Source organism: Crinia signifera, chromosome 1 (genome assembly GCF_055691185.1).
Source record: "Crinia signifera chromosome 1, ASM5569118v1, whole genome shotgun sequence".
NCBI classification, from domain to species: Eukaryota; Metazoa; Chordata; class Amphibia; order Anura; family Myobatrachidae; genus Crinia; species Crinia signifera.
Window position 1 is genome coordinate 479,838,905 of NC_139217.1, and position 23,253 is coordinate 479,862,157.

The 23,253-nt window shown below is 53.3% G+C and overlaps 1 protein-coding gene across 1 annotated transcript in view; it reads right to left on the minus strand.

The window, feature by feature from the left end:
- Positions 1 to 570: 570 nt before the first annotated feature.
- LOC146024876 (talin-1-like) overlaps positions 571 to 23,253 on the minus strand; it is a 69,086-nt gene continuing 46,403 nt past the window's right edge. Inside the window, exons 5-7 of the mRNA XM_083155484.1 lie at positions 3,642 to 3,794; positions 786 to 928; positions 571 to 702 (exon numbers count right to left, since the gene is read on the minus strand). Coding sequence (XP_083011610.1) covers positions 571 to 702; positions 786 to 928; positions 3,642 to 3,794 — 428 coding nt within the window. The remainder of the gene's footprint in view (positions 703 to 785; positions 929 to 3,641; positions 3,795 to 23,253) is intronic.

Sequence of the window (23,253 nt, forward strand, 5' to 3'; positions counted from 1 at the left end):
TTTACCATTATACAGACAGGACAGATCAGAGACACAGGTGCTGTAATATAGTATAAGATGTACATAGTGTACATTGTATGACTGAGCTGCAGTGATCAGTCCTGACACATAGCCCTAGACTTGGAACATTGATACCCCTTTCAGACCGCACTTAAAAACCGGTATTTTGCAGATTTTTAACCATTTTAAAACGGTAATCTGTGCGGTCTGAAAGGTGCAGGACCACTTTACCATTTTACAAAAGTTGTGTGTGGGGACCTTTAATGTAATGATGATTATCACATGTAATATAAATAAAAGAGTTCCCCATTTACTCTCTAGGGTGCACCTCCACTCCCTTCACGTCTAGAGAGCGCTTGCTCCCTCTCGCATTATTAAGCTACTGTGGAATAAACATATCGTTTCCTCTGATCCTCTGTCTTTATTTACCTGTGCACTGGGCCACCTCCCTCCGTCCCTGAACATGGACTAAGAAAACGGTCATAGCAATAGGACTCATCTCACTGTCCCATCGCCATCACAAAGAGACTTGCCACATTTACATGACCCTCCCCCGGGGAACTCTGCCACTCACTCCAGGAAGCCCGGCTTGTGCTTGATCTCATTGTGTGGTCCAAACTGCACCTGGCACTGGTATCCGGCAAATTCACAGGCCTTATCGAAGGAGACCGGGTGAGATCCGTTCAGAATGTCGTCCCGTGCCTAGGAGAAGGGGACATGGGAGAAGACAATGGCAGCGGCAGTACCTGTGTAAGGGGTAAGTGTTCATGTGCAGAGGTAGGTACCTGGACATAAAGCAGATTGAGCTGTACAGGGTCCCTAGAGTCCACATTCTGGTCAGAATAGAAGAATTTGCGTCTCAGGAGGAGAGTTTCATTTTCGTCTACACCTTGTTCTCGTAGCGTCCTCCCGGGATCCAGCCAGTTCACTGCAAGAAACCAAGCGTCAGCACTGACAGAGGCAGGACACCAGTGATGTCACAGCAGCGACACCGAGCGCCACACAAGTGTCCAATCACTGCCTCGTTATGTAATCCCGATATCAGATGTTATGGTCAGCGCGGTCTCTGTATATAGGTCCCTTCCCCCTCCCCACTGTACATTAGGTGGCGCACTCGCCCCTCCCCATTGTGTGCAATGTGTGTCCCCCGCTGGTTGTTATGTGGCCCACTTGCCCCTCCCCATTGTGTGCAATGTCTCCCCCCCGCTGGTTGTTAGGTAGCCCTGTCGCCCCTCCCCGCTGTGCGTTATGTGGCACTGTCCTCACCCTCCCCGCTGTGCGTTATGTGGCACTGTCCTCACCCTCCCCGCTGTGTGTTATGTGGCACTGTCCTCACCCTCCCCGCTGTGCGTTATGTGGCACTGACCTCCCCCCCCCCCCCCCCCCCAGATGTGTGGAGGTGTCCCTTTCCCCCCTTCCCCACTGTATGCACGGCCCTGTCCCTCCCTACCCACTGTGTGCAATGTGTCCCCCATCTCCCCTGTGTGTTAGGTGGCCCTGTGCCCACCCCCCCCCCCCCGCTACCTGTTAAATGTCATTGTCCCCCCCTCCCCGCTGTGTGGAGGTGCCCTCTACCCCCTTCCCACTGTGTGCAACATGGCCCTGTCCCTCCCTACCCACAGTGTGTTGTGTGGCTCTGCCCCTCTCCCCACTGTGTTATGTGGCCCTATCCACACCTCTCCGCTGTGTTTTGTGTGGTCCTGCCCCCACTGCGTGTTGTGCGGCCCTGTCCCCCCCCCCCCTCCCCGCTGTGTGTTATGTGGCCCTGTCCTCACCCTCCCCGCTGTGTGTTATGTGGCACTGTCCTCACCCTCCCCGCTGTGTGTTATGTGGCCCTGTCCTCACCCTCCCCGCTGTGTGTTATGTGGCACTGTCCTCACCCTCCCCGCTGTGTGTTATGTGGCCCTGTCCTCACCCTCCCCGCTGTGTGTTATGTGGCACTGTCCTCACCCTCCCCGCTGTGTGTTATGTGGCCCTGTCCCCCCCTCCCCGCTGTGCGTTATGTGGCACTGTCCTCACCCTCCCCGCTGTGCGTTATGTGGCACTGTCCTCACCCTCCCCGCTGTGCGTTATGTGCCACTGTCCTCACCCTCCCCGCTGTGCGTTATGTGGCCCTGTCCCCCCCTCCCCGCTGTGCGTTATGTGGCACTGTCCTCACCCTCCCCGCTGTGCGTTATGTGGCACTGGCCTCACCCTCCCCGCTGTGCGTTATGTGGCACTGTCCTCACCCTCCCCGCTGTGTGTTATGTGGCACTGTCCTCACCCTCCCCGCTGTGTGTTAGGTGCCCCTGCCCCCCCCCCCAGCTGTGTGGAGGTGTCCCTCTCCCCCCTTCCCCACTGTATGCACGGCCCTGTCCCTCCCTACCCACTGTGTCCCCCATCTCCCCTGTGTGTTATGTGGCCCTGTGCCCACCCCCCCCCCCCCGCTACCTGTTAAATGTCATTGTCCCCCCCTCCCCGCTGTGTGAAGGTGCCCTCTACCCCCTTCCCACTGTGTGCAACATGGCCCTGTCCCTCCCTACCCACAGTGTGTTGTATGGCCCTGTCCCCCCCTCCCCGCTGTGTTATGTGGCCCTCTTCCCGCTGTGTGTTGTGTGGCCCTGTCCCCCCCACTCCGCTATGTGTTGTGTGGCCCTGTCCCCCCTCCCCACTGTGTGTTGTGTGGCCCTGTCCCCCCTCCCCGCTGTGCGTTGTGTGGCCTTGTCCCCCCCTCCCCGCTGTGTGTTGTGTGGCCCTGTCCCACCTCCCCGCTGTGTGTTGTGTGGCCCTGTCCCGCCTCTCCGCTGTGTGTTGTGTGGCCCTATCCACACATCTCCGCTGTGTTTTGTGTGGTCCTGCCCCCACTGTGTGTTGTGCGGCCCTGTCCCCCCCCCCTCCCTGCTGTGTGTTGTGTGGCCCTGTCCCCCCCTCCCCACTGTGTGTTGTATGGTCCTGTCCCCCCCCTCCCCGCTGTGTTATGTGGCCCTCTCCCCGCTGTGTGTTGTGTGGCCCTGTCCCCCCCACTCCGCTATGTGTTGTGTGGCCCTGTCCCCCCTCCCCGCTGTGTGTTGTGTGGCCCTGTCCCCCCTCCCCGCTGTGTGTTGTGTGGCTCTGCCCCTCTCCCCGCTGTGTGTTGTGTGGCTCTGCCCCTCTCCCCGCTGTGCGTTGTGTGGCCCTGTCCCCCCCCCCCGCTGTGTTATGTGGCCCTCTCCCCGCTGTGCGTTGTGTGGCCCTGTCCCCCCCGCTCCGCTGTGTGTTGTGTGGCCCTGTCCCCCCTCCCCACTGTGTGTTGTGTGGCTCTGCCCCTCTCCCCGCTGTGCGTTGTGTGGCCCTGTCCCCCCCTCCCCGCTGTGTGTTGTGTGGCCCTGTCCCCCCTCCCCGCTGTGCGTTGTGTGGCCCTGTCCCCCCCTCCCCGCTGTGTTGTGTGGCCCTGTCCCCCCTCCCCGCTGTGCGTTGTGTGGCCCTGTCCCCCCCCTCCCTGCTGTGTGTTGTGTGGCTCTGCCCCTCTCCCCGCTGTGCGTTGTGTGGCCCTGTCCCCCCCTCCCCGCTGTGTGTTGTGTGGCTCTGCCCCCCTCCCCACTGTGTGTTGTGTGGCCCTGTCCCCCCTCCCCGCTGTGTGGCCCTGTCCCCCCCCCCCCATCTATGTAGTATGATGGACTCACATTCGTCATCGGTGTGAAGCTTCTGTTTGAGTTTCTCCATCTTCTTATCATCTCGGAGCAGAGTCTTGTCACGCTTCAGCGTCCCGGTCACCTCTTCCTTCTTCTCCTCCAGCAGCTCCCGCACCAGTGAATACTCATCGTAGTTGGTTATACCTGCGGAGAGGGGAATGTGTGAGATATGTACACATTCGTAATAAGTGTGCATTTTGGGAAGAGGCACGAGCCACCATATGGGTCATGCACAGACATTATACTACTGTATTACTGCTAAGCCTTCTGCTCTTCTGTAGAATTAGGTTTCACTTCTGGGATTAGTGACGCAGCTACATACAATGGAGCATTCCAATATAAATATATGGGAGAGAGGGTGGAGAAAGAGCAAAAATAGAAGTACACAGATACAGCCACCAGGAGAAACCACGGCCACTAGGTACAGCCACCAGGAGAAACCACGGCCACTAGGTACAGCCACCAGGAGAAAACACGGCCACTAGGTACAGCCACCAGGAGAAACCACGGCCACTAGGTACAGCCACCAGGAGAGAACACGGCAAGCAGGTACAGCCACCAGGAGAGAACACGGCAAGCAGGTACAGCCACAAGGAGAGAACATGGCCAGCAGGTACAGCCACCAGGAGAGAACACGGCCAGCAGGTACAGCCACCAGGAGAAAACACGGCCAGTAGACGCAGCCACCAGGAGAAAACACGGCCAGTAGGTACAGCCACCAGGAGAGAACACGGCCAGTAGGTACAGCCACCAGGAGAAAACATGGCCAGCAGGTCCAGCCACCAGGAGAAAACACGGCCAGCAGGTCCAGCCACCAGGAGAAAACACGGCCAGCAGGTCCAGCCACCAGGAGAAAACACGGCCAGCAGATACAGCCACCAGGAGAAACCACGGCCACTAGGTACAGCCACCAGGAAAAAACCACGGCCACTAGGTACAGCCATCAGGAGAAAACACGGCCAGCAGGTCCAGCCACCAGGAGAAAACACGGCCAGCAGGTACAGCCACCAGGAGAAAACACGGCCAGCAGGTACAGCCACCAGGAGAAAACACGGCCAGCAGGTCCAGCCACCAGGAGAAAACACGGCCAGCAGGTCCAGCCACCAGGAGAAAACACGGCCAGCAGGTACAGCCAACAGGAGAAACCACGGCCACTAGGTACAGCCACCAGGAGAAACCACGGCCACTAGGTACAGCCACCAGGAGAAACCACGGCCAGTAGGTACAGCCAACAGGAGATAACACGGCCAGCAGGTACAGCCACCAGGAGAGAACACGGCCACTAGGTACAGCCACCAGGAGATAACACGGCCAGCAGGTCCAGCCACCAGGAGATAACACGGCCAGCAGGTACAGCCACCAGGAGATAACACGGCCAGCAGGTCCAGCCACCAGGAGAAAACACGGCCAGCAGGTCCAGCCACCAGGAGAAAACACGGCAAGTAGACGCAGCCACCAGGAGAGAACACGGCCAGCAGGTACAGCCAACAGGAGATAACACGGCCAGCAGGTACAGCCAACAGGAGATAACACGGCCAGCAGGTACAGCCACCAGGAGAAAACATGGCCAGCAGGTACAGCCACCAGGAGAAAACACGGCCACTAGGTACAGCCACCAGGAGAAACCACGGCCACTAGGTACAGCCACCAGGAGAAACCACTGCCACTAGGTACAGCCACCAGGAGAAAACACGGCCAGTAGACGCAGCCACCAGGAGAAAACACGGCAAGTAGGCATAGCCACCAGGAGAAAACACGGCCAGTAGGTACAGCCACCAGGAGAAAACACGGCCAGCAGGTACAGCCACCAGGAGAAAACACGGCAAGTAGACGCAGCCACCAGGAGAGAACACGGCCAGCAGGTACAGCCAACAGGAGATAACACGGCCAGCAGGTACAGCCAACAGGAGAGAACACGGCCAGCAGGTACAGCCACCAGGAGAGAACACGGCCAGCAGGTACAGCCACCAGGAGAGAACACGGCCAGCAGGTACAGCCACCAGGAGATAACACGGCCAGCAGGTACAGCCACCAGGAGAAAACACGGCCAGCAGGTACAGCCACCAGGAGAAAACACGGCCACTAGGTACAGCCACCAGGAGAAACCACGGCCACTAGGTACAGCCACCAGGAGAAACCACGGCCACTAGGTACAGCCACCAGGAGAAAACACGGCCAGTAGGTACAGCCACCAGGAGAAAACACGGCCAGTAGGTACAGCCACCAGGAGAAAACACGGCCAGCAGGTACAGCCAACAGGAGATAACACGGCCAGCAGGTACAGCCACCAGGAGATAACACGGCCAGCAGGTACAGCCACCAGGAGAGAACACGGCCAGCAGGTACAGCCAACAGGAGAGAACATGGCCAACAGGAGAGAACACGGCCAGCAGGTACAGCCACCAGGAGAGAACACGGCCAGTAGATGCAGCCACCAGGAGAAAACACGGCCAGTAGGTACAGCCACCAGGAGAGAACACGGCCAGTAGGTACAGCCACCAGGAGAAAACACGGCCAGCAGGTCCAGCCACCAGGAGAAAACACGGCCAGCAGGTCCAGCCACCAGGAGAAAACACGGCCAGCAGGTACAGCCACCAGGAGATAACACGGCCAGCAGGTACAGCCACCAGGAGATAACACGGCCAGCAGGTACAGCCACCAGGAGATAACACGGCCAGCAGGTCCAGCCACCAGGAGAAAACACGGCCAGCAGGTACAGCCAACAGGAGAAACCACGGCCACTAGGTACAGCCACCAGGAGAAACCACGGCCACTAGGTACAGCCACAAGGAGAAACCACGGCCACTAGGTACAGCCACCAGGAGTAACCACGGCCAGCAGGTACAGCCACCAGGAGAAACCACGGCCACTAGGTACAGCCACCAGGAGAAACCACGGCCACTAGGTACAGCCACCAGGAGAAACCACGGCCAGTAAACGCAGCCACCAGGAGAAACCACGGCCAGTAAACGCAGCCACCAGGAGAAACCACGGCCAGTAGACGCAGCCACCAGGAGAAAACCCGGCAAGTAGGTACAGCCACCAGGAGATAACACGGCCAGCAGGTACAGCCACCAGGAGATAACACGGCCAGCATGTACAGCCAACAGGAGAAACCACGGCCACTAGGTACAGCCACCAGGAGAAAACACGGCCAGCAGGTCCAGCCACCAGGAGAAAACACGGCAAGTAGACGCAGCCACCAGGAGAGAACACGGCCAGCAGGTACAGCCAACAGGAGATAACACGGCCAGCAGGTACAGCCAACAGGAGATAACACGGCCAGCAGGTACAGCCACCAGGAGAAAACACGGCCAGCAGGTACAGCCACCAGGAGAAAACACGGCCACTAGGTACAGCCACCAGGAGAAAACACGGCCACTAGGTACAGCCACCAGGAGAAACCACGGCCACTAGGTACAGCCACCAGGAGAAAACACGGCCAGTAGACGCAGCCACCAGGAGAAAACACGGCAAGTAGGCATAGCCACCAGGAGAAAACACGGCCAGTAGGTACAGCCACCAGGAGAAAACACGGCCAGTAGGTACAGCCACCAGGAGAAAACACGGCCAGCAGGTACAGCCACCAGGAGAAAACACGGCCAGCAGGTACAGCCACCAGGAGAAAACACGGCCAGCAGGTACAGCCAACAGGAGATAACACGGCCAGCAGGTACAGCCACCAGGAGAGAACACGGCCAGCAGGTACAGCCACCAGGAGATAACACGGCCAGCAGGTACAGCCACCAGGAGAGAACACGGCCAGCAGGTACAGCCAACAGGAGAGAACATGGCCAACAGGAGAGAACACGGCCAGCAGGTACAGCCACCAGGAGAGAACACGGCCAGCAGGTGCAGCCAACCGGAGATAACACGGCCAGCAGGTACAGCCACCAGGAGAGAACACGGCCAGCAGGTACAGCCACCAGGAGAGAACACGGCCAGCAGGTACAGCCACCAGGAGAGAACACGGCCAGCAGGTACAGCCACCAGGAGAGAACACGGCCAGCAGGTACAGCCACCAGGAGAGAACACGGCCAGCAGGTACAGCCACCAGGAGAGAACACGGCCAGCAGGTACAGCCACCAGGAGAGAACACGGCCAGCAGGTACAGCCACCAGGAGAGAACACGGCCAGCAGGTACAGCCACCAGGAGAGAACACGGCCAGCAGGTACAGCCACCAGGAGAGAACACGGCCAGCAGGTACAGCCACCAGGAGAGAACACGGCCAGCAGGTACAGCCAACAGGAGATAACACGGCCAGCAGGTACAGCCAACAGGAGATAACACGGCCAGCAGGTACAGCCACCAGGAGAGAACACGGCCAGCAGGTACAGCCACCAGGAGATAACACGGCCAGCAGGTACAGCCACCAGGAGAGAACACGGCCAGCAGGTACAGCCACCAGGAGATAACACGGCCAGCAGGTACAGCCACCAGGAGAGAACACGGCCAGTAGGTACAGCCACCAGGAGAGAACACGGCCAGCAGGTACAGCCACCAGGAGATAACACGGCCAGTAGACGCAGCCACCAGGACTTTATACATTTTATATCAACATATGATCTGTTCACTTTGATTATTTATTCTGTACTTATGTGGGACGTGATGTGGTCATTATCCTGGCTTTAGCCTTTTCTTTGATGCACTCCATGAGATACTCCTGTAATTGGTGTTTTATAATAGGATATTAAAGTATGTTATAGGCTAAATCAGATTGTGTGTAAGGTAAACTGGTTTGTGTCAGAGATATATCAATGAAGGCAAGTGGTCGGCCAGTTCCTGTGAAATGTTGTATGTTGGGATCGAGTTTCCTAAAGCTTCCTGTACTACATACTGTATGTGGCTGCCGTTTATCCGTAGTATATCCTCTGACCGTCCGGAAGGATGTAACTCTAACATCTGTCTTCTGTCATTTACAAGACATTGAGCAATAAACATTTTTACAGTGACTATGAGTTGCCATTCTCAGATGCGTCCAGACATAGTGACAGACCAACGGGAATTAGCCAACACTACCCAGGAGGTGTTTCAGCAACGCGTCCACACAGGCCAGATGCAAGCAGTTCCAGGTTCCGGAGGTAGGAACCTGTGCAGAACCATCTGTCCCCCGCTGGTGGTGGGAGCCTGTGGAGAATGAGTGGTTCCTGTGCTGGCCACTGCCCCAGAGCCCGGATATACCGCATTCCCAATCCCTGCCCCAGAGCCCGGATATACCGCATTCCCAATCCCTGCCCCAGAGCCCAGATATACCGCATTCCCAATCCCTGCCCCAGAGCCCGGATATACCGCATTCCCAATCCCTGCCCCAGAGCCCGGATATACCGCATTCCCAATCCCTGCCCCAGAGCCCGGATATACCGCATTCCCAATCACTGCCCCAGAGCCCGGATATACTGCATTCCCAATCCCAGCCCGGATACACCGCATTCCCAATCCATGCCCCAGAGCCCGGATATACCGCATTACCAATCCCTTCCCCAGAGCCCGGATATACCGCATTCCCAATCACTGCCCCAGAGCCCGGATATACCGCATTACCAATCCATGCCCCAGAGCCCGGATATACCGCATTACCAATCCCTTCCCCAGAGCCCGGATATACCGCATTCCCAATCACTGCCCCAGAGCCCGGATATACCGCATTGCCAATCCCTTCCCCAGAGCCCGGATATACCGCATTACCAATCCCAGCCCCAGAGCCCGGATATACCGCATTACCAATCACTGCTCCAGAGCCCGGATATACCGCATTACCAATCACTGCCCCAGAGCCCGGATATACCGCATTACCAATCACTGCCCCAGAGCCCGGATATACCGCATCGCCAATCCCTGCCCCAGAGCCCAGATATACCGCATTGCCAATCCCTGCCCCAGAGCCCGGATATACCGCATTACCAATCCCTGCCCCAGAGCCCGGATATACCGCATTCCCAATCCCTGCCCCAGAGACTGGATATACCGCATTCCCAATCCCTGCCCCAGAGCCCGGATATACCGCATTCCCAATCCCTGCCCCAGAGCCCGGATATACCGCATTCCCAATCCCTGCCCCAGAGCCCGGATATACCGCATTCCCAATCCCTGCCCCAGAGCCCGGATATACCGCATTCCCAATCACTGCCCCAGAGCCCGGATATACCGCATTCCCAATCCCTGCCCCAGAGCCCGGATATACCGCATTCCCAATCCCTGCCCCAGAGCCCGGATACACCGCATTCCCAATCCCTGCCCCAGAGCCCGGATACACCGCATTCCCAATCCCTGCCCCAGAGCCTGGATATACCGCATTCCCAATCCCTGCCCCAGAGACCGGATATACCGCATTCCCAATCCCTGCCCCAGAGCCCGGATATACCGCATTACCAATCACTGCCCCAGAGCCCGGATATACCGCATTCCCAATGCCTGCCCCAGAGCCCGGATATACCGCATTCCCAATCCCTGCTCCAGAGCCCGGATATACCGCATTACCAATCACTGCCCCAGAGCTGGAATAAATGGCGTTATGGCAGACTTACTATCATTAATTCCTTTTCCTCAAAGTCCACAGGAGTCCCATTGGGGGGGGGTGCTGGATAAATATAACAGTTTAACTTGATCAATCCCAGGGTGCACTGGTCTGCCCCCTCTACACCCCACCCCCTGACCTCGGAAATTTAGTTTTATAAGCAAGCCCAAAGCAGGAACCGGAAGCGGAGAAGGAATACTGTAACACTCCAGAACATGGTCTCACACATATACTCTAGGAAACATAGAGTATACCTGAGAGAAAGTAAACCCGAAAGGCCAGGTGTGCGTTCCGGGTGGTTCCAAAAATCTGCCATAACTCTGTATTTACTCTTCAGGTTCCACTGGAGTCACATTGGGGAGGTGTCAAAGCATTTATTCCTGAGAAGACAGGTATTGATTGATGACCAAGTGGCAGCTTTGCAGAGCTGTTCTGCCCAGGTTCAGTGGTGTGCTGCCCGTGAAGGACCCGCACACAGAGTAGACTGGGCAGAAATGGAATCCTGAACTGGAGATTTCATACGTAGCCATCTAGTCAGTGTCTGTTTGGGAGCGGCCATCCATGCTTATGGAATCCTGAACTGGAGATTTCATACGTAGCCATCTAGTCAGTGTCTGTTTGGTAGCGGCCATCCATGCTTATGGAATCCTGAACTGGAGATTTCATACGTAGCCATCTAGTCAGTGTCTGTTTGGTAGCGGCCATCCATGCTTATGGAATCCTGAACTGGAGATTTCAGACGTAGCCATCTAGTCAGTGTCTGTTTGGTAGCGGCCATCCATGCTTATGGAATCCTGAACTGGAGATTTCATACGTAGCCATCTAGTCAGTGTCTGTTTGGTAGCGGCCATCCATGCTTATGGAATCCTGAATTGGAGATTTCATACGTAGCCATCTAGTCAGTGTCTGTTTGGGAGCGGCCATCCATGCTTATGGAATCCTGAACTGGAGATTTCAGACGTAGCCATCTAGTCAGTGTCTGTTTGGTAGCGGCCTTCCATGCTTATGGAATCCTGAACTGGAGATTTCATACGTAGCCATCTAGTCAGTGTCTGTTTGGTAGCGGCCATCCATGCTTATGGAATCCTGAATTGGAGATTTCATACGTAGCCATCTAGTCAGTGTCTGTTTGGTAGCGGCCATCCATGCTTATGGAATCCTGAACTGGAGATTTCAGACGTAGCCATCTAGTCAGTGTCTGTTTGGTAGCGGCCTTCCATGCTTATGGAATCCTGAACTGGAGATTTCATACGTAGCCATCTAGTCAGTGTCTGTTTGGGAGCGGCCATCCATGCTTATGGAATCCTGAACTGGAGATTTCAGACGTAGCCATCTAGTCAGTGTCTGTTTGGTAGCGGCCATCCATGCTTATGGAATCCTGAACTGGAGATTTCATACGTAGCCATCTAGTCAGTGTCTGTTTGGTAGCGGCCTTCCATGCTTATGGAATCCTGAACTGGAGATTTCATACGTAGCCATCTAGTCAGTGTCTGTTTGGTAGCGGCCATCCATGCTTATGGAATCCTGAACTGGAGATTTCATACGTAGCCATCTAGTCAGTGTCTGTTTGGTAGCGGCCATCCATGCTTATGGAATCCTGAATTGGAGATTTCATACGTAGCCATCTAGTCAGTGTCTGTTTGGGAGCGGCCATCCATGCTTATAGAATTCTGAACTGGAGATTTCAGACGTAGCCATCTAGTCAGTGTCTGTTTGGTAGCGGCCATCCATGCTTATGGAATCCTGAACTGGAGATTTCAGACGTAGCCATCTAGTCAGTGTCTGTTTGGTAGCGGCCATCCATGCTTATGGAATCCTGAACTGGAGATTTCAGACGTAGCCATCTAGTCAGTGTCTGTTTGGTAGCGGCCTTCCATGCTTATGGAATCCTGAACTGGAGATTTCATACGTAGCCATCTAGTCAGTGTCTGTTTGGTAGCGGCCATCCATGCTTATGGAATCCTGAACTGGAGATTTCATACGTAGCCATCTAGTCAGTGTCTGTTTGGTAGCGGCCATCCATGCTTATGGAATCCTGAACTGGAGATTTCAGACGTAGCCATCTAGTCAGTGTCTGTTTGGTAGCGGCCATCCATGCTTATGGAAGCCGAAGTGGACGAACAAGGAGTCATGTAGCTCTCTGCACAACCTGCAGTGAACATGGTTTTGTCCATTAAAGGAGTTTGCTTTTGTAAACCAACCTGAATCAGGCCCAAACGGGACTGGAGAAACTCTAGAATTCTGGGACCCTTAAACACTTGAGCATTATAGGCACGAGTAGTGCACCGCTGAAACAGGGATTTTGTACTTACCGTAAATCCTTTTCTCCGAGTCCACAGGTGTCACTGGAGTTACACTGGGGAATAGAAGGCGACCACAGGGAGCATGGGCACTTTAAATGTAAATGAGTGTGGCCAACTCCTCCCCTTCCCCTCCCCCTCCCAGGCGGTCATAAAGATCGTGCCTGGAGAGAGCTGGAAGAAAACAAGCACACTTCCAAAGAGGAGGTTATCCACAACGTAACAACATTCTTATACATGATAGTAGAAAGAGAATACAGTGAGAAAACACTGAAGAACACAAAACATACAGATCCAACCTGACAACGTTTCATAACAATCAATGAATGTGAACCCTGCCAAGGGAAAACTCCAAGGTTACCCGAATGTAACCTAAACGTAACTTTTTTGAAGAGCACAGCGCTGAGGCGGGCGTCCATCGACACCTGTTGATTCGGAGAAAAAAAATTAGCGTTAAGTACAAAATCCCTGTTTCTCCTTCATCCACTAGGTGTCACTGGAGTAACACTGGGGACATTCCCCAACACAGTGCGGCTAAACTGGGAAGCTGGAGCCGCAAAGGTATCAAACCAGCAAAAGCAGACAAATGTCTGACAACATGACCACATTGCCACTTGGCAAAGTTGAACAGAAACCCCACGGGAGCCGCCCAAGAGGGGCCCACTGATCTAGTTAAGTGTGCTGCTATGGCAGTAAGAGGCTTTTGAGAATTTGCAACATCAGCCTGATGAATGGTCAGGCAAATCCACCAGGAAAGAGTCTGCCAACCCCGACGTACAGCGTCATAGGTGACAAACAGGACATCTGATTTTCGAATAGAGGCTGAGAGCCTTGACCACATCCAATGATCTTGCTTCCAGAGAATCCTCTGAGAACGGTTAATGTGAGAGGTCGAAAACTACCTTTGGGAGAAACAAGAGACTAGTACGAATCTCCACTCTGTCAGAATGAAACTGTAGCAAGGGAGAGCGACAAGAAAGCGCCCCAAGCTCTGAGACATGCCTGGCCGAGGCCAGCGCCAACAAAAGAACTGCCTTCCATGTAAGATATCGAAGGTCCACCTCCTCCAAAGGCTCAAAAACAGAAGACTAAAAAACGGAGGACCAAGTCTAGGTCCCAAGCGGCCTTTGGAGGACGAAGGGGTGGTTGTTAACACAATATCCCTTGAAAAAACATCTGCACTTCTGGAAGAAGAGCTTATAGTTTTTGAAAAAAAGATGGAAAGCACTGAGACTTGAACCTTCAAGGAACCCAGCTTCAAACTAGAGGCCAGACCAGCCTGCAAGAACAGAAGGAGTCTAGCCTTCTTAAACAGGGTGGTGGAAACACCACGACCCTCACACCAGGACACATAAGACCTCCAATAGTGTTGTGAGGTGACCTCCTTTCTGGCCCGCATTATATTAGGTATCTGGGAATTCCTGCACGCTTTAGGATGGACTTCACAGCAACGACACCGTCAAATGAAGACATCCAAGTCTGGGAAGACGAAGGGTCCTTGGCTGAGAAGGTCGTCCTGAAGAGGTAGAGGTAGAGGCCACGGCTCATCGATCAGCAGTGATGTCAGACTGGTGTACCTGGACCGGCGAGGCCAGTCCGGCACAACCAGAAAGGCTGTGACGCACTCTCTCCATATGCGTTGAAGCGAGGAATCAACGGGAACGACCAGAGTGGGCACCCCAACAGGCTGTGGATCTCGAGTTGGGGCAAAGTACGTGGGAAGCTGATAATTGTGTCGAGACTCCATCAAGTCTACCTGAGGGCGCCCCCAATGACGTACCAACTTCTGAAATAAGGTGGATGGAGGATGGAGACACCATTCTCCCTGATATACATCCTGCCAACTCAGGAAGTCGGTCTCCCAATTGTCCAATCTGGGTATAAAGATGGCTCACCTCCTTCATGGCAGCTCGGCGGCGAGTGCCGCCTTGCTTGTTGATGTAAGCGATGGCCGTGGAGTTATCGGATTTGAAGCGAATTGCCCTGCCCTGAAGAAGCCGTCTCGCTTGAAGCAGGGCATAATAAACCGCTCTGCTTCATTCATATGCCCTGAAACTGGTGGTCCAGGGTGACCACTCCCCAACCCCGTAGACTGGCATCCGTGGTGAGAAGGGTCGAGTCCCACATCGCGAATCTCCTGCCCTTTTGTAGGTTGGCGGAGTTGATTCACCACAGTAGAGAAAGGCGTGCTCGAGTAGATAGAGTCACCATCTGTTGAAGATGTAGGTGTAACCCGACCACTGATGAAGGCGGGGCAACCGAAAAGGCAGAGGATGGAAACTACCGTATTGAACAGCTTCAAATGTAGCCACCATTTTTCCCAGGAGTCTGGTACAGAGGTGTACTGACACCTGTCGCCAATGAAAAACCAATCTGACCAAGGTCTGCAAGGAATGGACCTTGTCTGATGGTACAAACACCTTCATCTGTACAATGTCCAGAATCATGCCTAGAAATAGGAGGCGTTGAGTGGGTTGAAGCTGGGACTTTACAAAGGTCAGAATCCACCCATGAGTTATGAGGGTCTTCTGAGGGAGAAGGATATTGGACATTAAGGCCTCCATTGAGAGACCCTTCAGCAAGAGGTCATCCAAATAAGGGATAATCGTCATGCCTTGAGGGCGGAGAACCTCCATCATCACCGCCATGACCTTGGTGAAGATCTGAGGTGCTGATGAACCCATGAATCTTGACAAAACTGAAGCCAGACATGACTGAAGTCCCGTAGCTGAGCTCCCACCCTCGGATCCCCCAGAAGGGAAGGAAGACCGTCATGCTGTGGGCTTGGTGAAGAGCTTAGTGTCCAGTGTGGTTGAAGAGGCGCCTCTTCCACATCCTCTGGAACCTCTGTGTGCTGGAGCACAACACCTGGAGCGTCCTCTGAATCTACTTGGAGGGTGAAAGGACCGAAAGGAGGGTCCCTGTAGAGTTCTACGAGGAGGTGGAGGTGCTGCAGAAGGAAGAAAAAAGGGGATTTTTGTAAGAACTTACCGTTCGAACCCCTTTCTCTGAGTCCAGTCCGGTGACACAGCTTCACCTTGGGATGTAGGAGGGTCCGCAAGAGCCAGGCACCTATAGCTGAAGCTTTTCCCTTGACTGCAGGCTCCTGCCCTTCTGCATTCCCAGCATGCTCCAGTTCAAACTTAAAAAGCACACTAGGATACACTACTTAGTACAATGCCTGTCATCACATATGCACTATCATATTACCATAACATGACAGTACATGCACGGCATGACTTACTGAGCATAGGGGAGGGATCGCTGTGTCACCGGACTGGACTTAGAGAAAGGGGTTCGAACGGTAAGTTCTTACAAAAATCCCCTTTTCTCTTTCGTCCAGTCCGGTGACACAGCTTCACCTTGGGACGTTCACGAGCCGGTATTATGGGAGGGCACGCTCAGACCGCCAGTTCTCAACACTGGCCGTCCAAATGAGGCGTCCTCCAACGCGAACTCATGAAACCTGTAAAATTTGGTAAAGGTGTGAACAGAGGACCATGTGGCGGCCCTGCACAACTGCTCCGCTGTAGCCCCATGACGCACTGCCCAAGAGGAAGCTACTGACCTGGTGGTATGTGCATTAATCCTAGAAGGAACAGGTCTACCAACCTTGGTGTAAGCAAAGGCAATTACTGACCTAAGCCACCTGGCAATAGTCTGCTTAGAAGCAGGCCAACCTCTCTTATGCACATCAAACAAGACCAACAACAGATCTGACTTGCGGACATCCTTTACCCTGTCCACGTAAATTCGCAAGGCGCGAACTACGTCCAACTTTCTCAAGTTGTCCCTATTTTTGGCCCCTTCTGGGGGGAAAACACCGGGAGAACAATCTCCTGGTTTAAATGAAAGGAGGATACCACTTTTGGTAAAAACTTAGGTACTGTTCTAAGCACAGCCCTATCCTCACGAAAAATTAAGTGTGGAGATTTACAGGACAACGCTCCCAACTCTGACACACGCCTAGCCGAGGCAATCGCCAACAAATCACATACTTCAGGTCGGCCGACCTAAGAGGTTCAAACGGGGAACCCTGTAACACAGATAAAACTAAAGATAAATCCCACGGTGCCACCGGCTGCCTGTAAGGTGGTTTTAACCTGGTCACACCCTGTAAAAAGGTCTGGACTTCTGGCAGAAAAGCAATTCTTTTCTGGAAAAAAATGGATAAGGCAGAAAGTTGTACTTTCAAAGACTGCAGAGAAGAGAATCCATCCTGTAGAAACTCCAGCAATCTAGAAACTCTGAACCTGGAGGTGTGAACCTTCTGACGCGCACACCACCTGATGTAGATCTTCCACACCCTGTGATAATTTGCAGCTGAGACTGGCTTTCGAGCCCGAAGCATAGTCTGAATCACTGCATCTGAAAGCCCTTTCTTCCTTAATAAGGAGGTCTCAAACACCACGCCGTCAAACTGAGCCGAGCGAGGCCCTGGTGGAGAAACGGCCCTTGCCTTAGCAGATCTTGACGTAGAGGAAGAGGCCAAGACTCCACCGACAACCTCAGAATGTCTGAGTACAATGACCTCTTGGGCCAGTTTGGTGCAATCAGAATGGCATGCACCTGCTGTGACCGCACTCTCCGTAACACCCTCGGTATCATAGGAAACGGAGGGAAAACATAAACCAGGTGAAATGTCCACTGAACCGTCATGGCATCTACTGCCCAAGCAACCGGGTCCCTGATCCTGGAGCAGAACTTCGGAACCTGACAGTTGTTCCTGGACGCCATTAAGTCCACCTCGGGGAGCCCCCAGCGATGCACAAGCTCTTGGAATACCTCCGGATGCAAAGACCATTCCCCTTCCCGCAGGTCCTCCCTGCTGAGAAAGTTCGCTTCCACATTCCGGATCCCCGGAATGAAGACAGCAGATAGAGCCGGAATGTTGCATTCCGCCCATGTAAAGATCTTCGAGACTTCCCGCATAGCCATCCTGCTGCGAGTCCCGCCCTGATGGTTCAAGTAAGCCACCGTCGTGGCGTTGTCTGATTGAATTCTTATCGGCAGGCCCTTCAAGCAATCCTCGGCCTGCAAAAGAGTCTTCCAGACAGCCCGCAGCTCTAGAATGTTTATTGGGAGTCTGGACTCCTGTTGTGACCAAAGGCCCTGCAACCGAAGATGAAGAGCAACTGCTCCCCAACTCCTGAGACTGGCATCAGTAGTTACTACCACCCAGTCCCAGGACCGAAGAGACCGCCCGAGCTGCAGAGTCTCTATGTCCATCCACCAGATTAAGGATTCCTTTGTTTCCTGGGAAAGCAACAAACTTTCTTGCTTCATAGTTTTTGCATTCCCCGACCAACAGGATAGAATGTTCCACTGAAAGGTTCTGGAACGAAACCTGGCATATTGCAGTGTTTCGAAGGTCGCTACCATCTTGCCCAGCAGTCTCACCCCCTGCCAGACACTGGGCCTCTGATCTCTTAGTAAAAGGAGGACTAACTGGCGGATGTCCTTTGCTTTGGACTCCGGCAAGAAAACCCTGTGTAAATGGGTGTCTAGTATTACTCCCAGAAACAACAGTCTCTGAGACGGAATTAGACGAGACTTGGGTAGATTTAGAACCCAACCCATTTCCTGCAAGAATTTTGTTGCCACAGACAGATGTTCCAATAACTTGTCCTCTGACTCTGCTTTGAACAGCAGGTCGTCCAAGTAAGGGATAATCACAATCCCCCTGAGTCTTAATGACGCAGCCATGACCGCCATCACCTTTGTGAATACCCTCGGTGCTGTTGCCAGACCAAAGGGTAAGGCCTGGAACTGTAAATGGGTGTCCCCTATTGCAAAGCGCAGGAGGGACTGATGCTCCTTGGCAATTGGAATGTGGAGATCCGCATCCTGGATGTCCACTGATGCTAAAAATTCCCCTGGCTCTATGCTGCCAAGCACTAAGCGCAGGGACTCCATCCTGAAATGATCAACCCATAAGTGTTGGTTCAAGGATTTGAGATTTAGAATGGGTCTGACTGACCCGTCTGGCTTGGGTACTAAGAACAGGATTGAATAAAACCCTTTCTTGCGTTCCTCCTGAGGAACTGGGACCACAACTCCCTTTACCCTGAGCGCCAATGCCGCCTCCAACAGGAGTCTGCGTGCTCTGGCCTCCCTTGGCAAAGGGGTAGGTAAGAATCTCTTTGGAGGATTCCCCCTGAAATTTATCCGGTAGCCCTCTGACAATGGACAGAACCCACGGGTCGGATGTTGGAATGTCCCACAAGTCCCCATACTGCAGGACGCGACCCCTCACTCTGATGCCAGAACGGGGAGCCTGAACCCCGTCATGCGGAGGACTTATCCTCTCCCTTGGACCCCTGTCTCTTACTAAAGGGACCAAATCTGGACTTGGTAGTTTTACCTCTACCTGCCTGGAATCTACCTCTTCCTGCTTGCCCCTTTCCAGAGGCTCCTCCACGAAAGGAGGATCGAAAAGAAGGTTTAAACTCCCCAAACTTAGAGCCTGAGGGCTTAGCGGCGGTAGGGAGAAAAGTGCTCTTTCCACCCGTGGCCTGTTTAATAATGGCTTCTAATTCAGAACCAAAAAGAAGTTCCCCTTTAAACTCAAGGGTTTCCAGGGCCTTCTTGGAATCACTGTCAGCCTCCCAAGCTTTTAGCCAAAGAGCACGCCTGGCTGACACAGAAGTGGCGGAAACCTTGGACGCCATTTTAGCGCCCTCCTCCCCAGCCTCAGAGATGTACTCAGCAGCACACCTGAGTTTTTCTGCTAGGATAAAGGCCTCAGAATCAGGCCGCAGCTGATCTCCCAGGGCCTCAGCCCACTTATTCATAGCTTTTGCTACCCAAGCAGAGGCAATAATGGGGCGGAGCGTGAATCCCACTCCCTCAAATACTGCTTTCAGGCAACCTTCCACTTTTTTATCCTCCGGGTCCTTAAACGCAGCCGAACCCTGTACTGGCAACGCTGTTGCCTTGGACAACCTCGCCACCGGGGCATCCACTAATGGGACTTTCTCCCACAATTTAACATGCTCTTCCAGCATGGGATACATGTTTGCATATCTCTTGGACATAGCCACCTTTTTGTCAGGTGCTTTCCAAGCCTCCCCGAACAATGAGACCATACCGGGGTCTGAGGGGAAAGTAACAGCTTCTCTGCGCATCCTTTAAAAAATGCACTGAGCCTGCACTCTATCCTCTTCTGACAAGTCTAAAGCCTGTCTAACAGCCAGTATAAGATCCCAAATGCCAGGGACAGAGACATCAGCCTCTTCCCTATGATCAGCAGATTCCTCTGCACACACACCATCATCATCTGAATCAGCCAGCAAAGATGGTGCAGCAATCGGCTGCCTAGAGGAAGGACTATCAGGATTTCTAGCAAACTTTTCCATGAGTGCATTCATTTTTTGCACCCCCTGAGCGGTGTCCTGAACAACCTGCAACAACATGGGGTCCCCTTGCGCAGGGGCAATGGACCCCACTGAACACTGGGAGGAAGAACTGGGACCAGGAGACCTCAAACTGTTCCTCTGTCTATTTAATGCCTCTACCAGGGCATTCATAGACCTTCCCAAAGACACAGCCCACGCTGGCTCGCGCTCAGCAAGTGACCCCCCAGGCACAGACTTACAAGCAGGGCAGGCCACCCCTTGGTCCATCTGTTCACATGAGTAATTAACCCCGCAAATAGTGCAGTTTAAAGACATGTCCAGCGCTCCCCCCCCCCCCCCCCCCCACAGCAACAGCATCATCATCACACGTGTCAGCCATGATTAACCCACGGTGCACAATGTCAAGCAAAAGTACCAAACAGTGTAAACAGTGGCACTTATCTGTCTGTTGGCTGTGTTCTGTGACTTTCCAAGTCTCAGCAGGGGCAGCGCTTCCAGGAGACGTCAGACTGTGTGCAGCAGCGTGACCAGACCAGCTTTCAGCTCACACTGTGTGGAGAAAGTGGCGCCCACACACAGAGAGGAAGGGACCAAGTCCCTGCTTCAGCGGGGTAGGAAGCCTTGTTTGGCGCCTTTTACCCCCTTTAGCCGCTCCCCCAGTGTAGTCTCCTCACCTCCTAGTGCCTCCCCTTCTTCCTGGGATCACTTGGAGTCATCCAGCAGCGCTGGACACCTGTAACAGTCTTCACTTCCCCGGAGGGATTTCAGACTGTAAGCCCTTTCAAGATGGCGGGCGCCATCGCAGGAGGTCCTTCCCCCACGATCCCCTTCTGTAAGGAGCCGGTTCCAGAGCGCTCCCAGGGCCCAGGCAACCCCCAGCAGAGCTAGGGTTAAGCGCTGTGCAGAGGGTGCAGACAGCCCACCCCTGCACACAGAGCGCTGACAGGACACGCTTCTATCAGCCTCTGCCGCGCTCTCAGTGTGCTGTGCTTCTGTCAGAAGCCACACACTGGGAAAAACCTGCAGTAACACTAAGTTAATAAAACAATAAAAACCTCACTAACTAGTGAAAAATCAAGAAAAAAGCCGGCTGCAGCAGCAGCCTGTCAGCCAAGCACCCACTCCTGTGGGCACCTAAAACGAACTGGAGCATGCTGGGAATGCAGAAGGGGAGGAGCCTGCAGTCAAGGGAAAAGCTTCAGCTATCGGTGCCTGGCTCCTGCGGACCCTACTACATCTCCAAGGTGAAGCTGTGTCACCGCACTGGACGAAAGAGAAATGAGACTTACCTCCTGTAGCTTGGAATATCCACGTGTCAAGCTCAGGCCAAACAGGACCTCCCCAGGAAAGGCCAAGGCCTCGACTGCTCTCTTACACTCAGAATCCTCTTGCCATTGGCAGAGCCAAAGAGCACTGCGAGCTGATAAGGAGAGCACAGAAATTCTAGCTGCTACTATCAAAATGTCAGACGAAGCCTCCATCAAAAATGCAGAGGCCTCATGGATATGTTCAGTCAGTGGAACAATAGACGCAAGATCAGAACCGTCACGTATTTCTTTTAAATTTGTGAGGCCCAGGCCCCATGGCCTTATTAACCCAGCAGAGGACCTGGGCCGGACACTGCAATACGCCAGCAGCTGAAAAAATATTTTTCAATGTTAGTTTCAACTTGCGGTCTGAGGTGTCCTTAAGGGTAGTGGCACCTGGGACCGGAAGGACCGTCTTCTTTGACAGTTGTGAAACTGAGGAGTCAACCACCGGAGGGACCTCCACCTTTTTCCTGCCCTCAGGCTGTAAAGGATAATTTGTCATTAACCTACGAAGAGTCTGACATTTTTGTCTGCACGATTGCAGCCCTGTACTACGTGGTCATCCAATTCCTCCGCCAGAGGGAAAGTGGAAGATTGCTTTTGTTTTTTCCCAAAAAGGGAAGGGCAAACAGGAGCATCTGCTCCGTCAGTTATATTACAGGCAATTTTGAGCATTTCAATTAAATCTTCGAACCCCTGAAAGGCTTGTTCAGGCTCATGTGGGTCTATAGCCGGTAAATCCTCCTCAAATTCACCCTCCTCAAGCTCTGGCATATTGTCAGTCATCCAATTCCGTACTCTGTGGAAGCAACCTCTTCCTTTGTAAAAGGGGGGGTTTACTGCTTTAGAATTGGATGCTGGAGCCAAGGCTCTACTTAGACCTTCCACAGCAGAGGATAAATCACTGATTTCTTGAAGTCTCTCTATCCTCCTTAGAAGTTGTAAGCTCAGAGGATAAGCGGGACATAATATCTGTAAGCTGGGATGCCCAAGCAGGAGGGGTATCCACAGGGGTTTGTACCATAGGGGGGTTACCTGAGGATTTATCACAGAGTAACATGCCCTCAGAAGCCTGTGTATATTTGTTTACAAGCAACTCCTGCCATGATAGTATACATGACAATAATAACTACACACTACCACACACAGCTAGAGAGTAGGTATAGTTCTGACAGGTAGAAACACTGGATAGGAGACTGCTATGGTATGTAGACAGGGAGCGATATAGCCCTGATTTGAATACAGACCAAACTGTCTTCACCTAGCTCAAAATCCCCACTGTAACTCACAGGCTGGGTAGAGCTTGTAGCAGGACGGACACCAGGATCGCCTAGGTGTAGCCTTTCAGGAGCATACAGCCCCAATAAAGAGTCTCCAGCAGAATGTCAGACGGTGCCAAGAGAGAGAACATGGCCGCCGGAGACAAGCATCCTGAATGTCCAATGAAGCCATAAAATCGGTTTACCTCAGAGTGGAACTTGGGAGCCAGAATAAACCTGTAGAGCGATTTCAGATTGAGAATTGGGCAATGCCACTAGGGAAAGGGTTGAGTAATAAACCCATCTCCCGTTGTGCTGCAAGGACTGGAATGATGACCCCTGCAGCCAGAAATTAATGGACTGCACAGTGAGTTGCTTTGATTGGGTCTGAAGGAAGATTCATGTAAAATAATATATGACGGTGTCATCTGTGGAAAATGATAGTGTACTCTTGGGAGACCACGTCTAGAACCCATGTGTTTGTGGTGGATTGTCACCATTGGGTCGCAAACTGAAGAAGACGGCCTCCCACTTTGAGAGTCCCTAAGGAGAGGCCCGGGGCTTCAGGCAGATGTTTTATCGTCAGACTTTTGAGGCGGACACCTTGCTGCTGCCCAGGATCGTTTGGCCTTTGGCTTGGAGCCTTTACTTGAAGACTTTTATCTTGGTAAGGATTGTCCTTTTGCTTTTCCTTGGATCCAAAAAGACCGGCTTGGTTTAGTAGTAGAAGAAGACGGCAAGGATGCCGACTAAGAGGCCACTATAGTGGACACAATTTGGTCTAACTACGAACCAAACAGAAGCTCCCCTGTGAAAGGCAAATCTTCTAAAGCCTTTATAAAGTGTGTATCTGCTTTCCAA